Here is a 1,668-nt window from a genome sequence, read left to right on the forward strand (position 1 = left end):
ATGCCGCAGTCAGAAGAAGACACCTCGTTTACCTTTCTCCCGTTCGGCGCCATCATCCAAGAGTTTCGTGTTGCGGGCCAGAACATCGTCCTCGGCCTTCCCGATGAAGATGCGTATAGGAAGTACAACGAGCCGTACTTTGGCTGCACCATCGGCCGGACCACGAATAGGCTGAGAGACAGTGTCCTCAAGAATGTGAACGGTAAATCATATGTCATCACCACGAAGGAGGGCCCAAATTCCTTACATGGAGGAAAAGCTGGGTGGGACTCTCGAGTTTTCCGTGGGCCCAAACCTGTGAATAGGAATGGCTGGGAAGGCGTGGAGTTTAGATATCTCAGCACGCATGGAGAAGAAGGCTATCCTGGCACAGTGGAACTGAGAGTCTGGTATTCAGCTGGAAAGAAAGCTGACGACTCTGGCCGTGAGAAGACGGCGCTTGAGGTCGAGTATGAAGTGGAATTTATCGGGGCCGAGTGCGAGGAAACAGTCGTTGGAGTTACCAACCACAGGTAAAGGCTCCATCTGTCTCTATCGTCTAATTTTAAAGATAGCAACTGATATCTCTGAAGTTACTTCAACCTGAGTGGTGCTCCGACGATCGATGGTACGGAAGCTGTATTGTCGACTGATAAATATCTCCCAACAGACTCAACCGGGATTCCCCTGGGTAAGATTGAATCATACGGCCCGTTAAGGGTCACAGAGCCCTTCTTGATCGACAAAAGCTGCCCTGATATCGACAGCTGTTTTGTTATGGATACGGATCCAAAATCTATACCTCTTGATACCAGATCTAGAGAGCCGAAGCTACTGGCCTCGTTTAAACATGCGGAATCAAAAATGCATCTGGAAGTCCTCAGTACAGAGCCGGCCTTCCAGTTCTATACTGGCAAGTACATTGACGTTCCCGCCGTGGATTCGTTTCCAGCTCGCGGGCCTCGATCGGGATTTTGCGTCGAGCCTAGCAGATATGTGAATGCCCCGAATGAGCCAGAGTGGCGGGACATGTGTCTGTTGAAAAGGGGCCAGATATGGGGTGCAAGAACTGTTTATCGATCGTGGAAAGAGTGAAGAAATGGTCTTAGGCTCTTTTTCCTTATCTCTCTCTCCTCGTCCAGAGCATGCAGGTTTTATCTTTGGTCTTTGTGGCTTCTTCAATGAAGCTTGTATGTTGAAACACAGCTGTGCTTTCTCTGTGGTAAGTCCCGTCCTCTGATGTCGATTGATGCTTGAAGGAATGGCCTTTCATGCCCCTTTACAGTCCATAGTCTAGCCTTCACAATGGAATATTTGATACCGGGAGTCGACGAGTTCTAGACAATAGATCGAGATCTATCTACCGTCAATGGACGGGTAGCTCATTGTCCGGGAACTGCCAGTTCAAGTCCAGTCAATGAACACAGGACATTAAAAAGGACTGATCTCGAAGCAACTTATGTATATATTGCGAGTAACAGGCATAATTAATACTAGGACCTGACCTCCTTAACTTTATCAGATATATCCCCTCCCACCACACCATCAAAAAGATATACCGTCAACCCGCTCGCAGGATCCAAGAACTCTCGTGTCACGCCTTATCAAGCCTTCTCAACAGGCCTGAAGCTGGAACAGAAATCGACACAACACCGCATGATGTGCCGTCAATTATACAACCAGTTCTCC

At 48.4% G+C, this 1,668-nt stretch overlaps 1 protein-coding gene across 1 annotated transcript; it reads left to right on the plus strand.

The window, feature by feature from the left end:
- GIQ15_06859 (UDPglucose 4-epimerase) lies at positions 1-1,074 on the plus strand (the record flags this gene model as incomplete). Its single annotated transcript, XM_033554276.1, has 2 exons — positions 1-512; positions 573-1,074. The coding sequence occupies 2 exons, from the start codon at positions 1-3 to the stop codon at positions 1,072-1,074; spliced, it is 1,014 nt and encodes a 337-aa protein (XP_033403791.1).
- Positions 1,075-1,668: the final 594 nt, after the last annotated feature.

The sequence above is a fragment of the Arthroderma uncinatum genome (assembly GCF_011692745.1).
Source record: "Arthroderma uncinatum strain CBS 119779 chromosome Unknown scaffold5, whole genome shotgun sequence".
Classification (NCBI taxonomy): domain Eukaryota; kingdom Fungi; phylum Ascomycota; class Eurotiomycetes; order Onygenales; family Arthrodermataceae; genus Arthroderma; species Arthroderma uncinatum.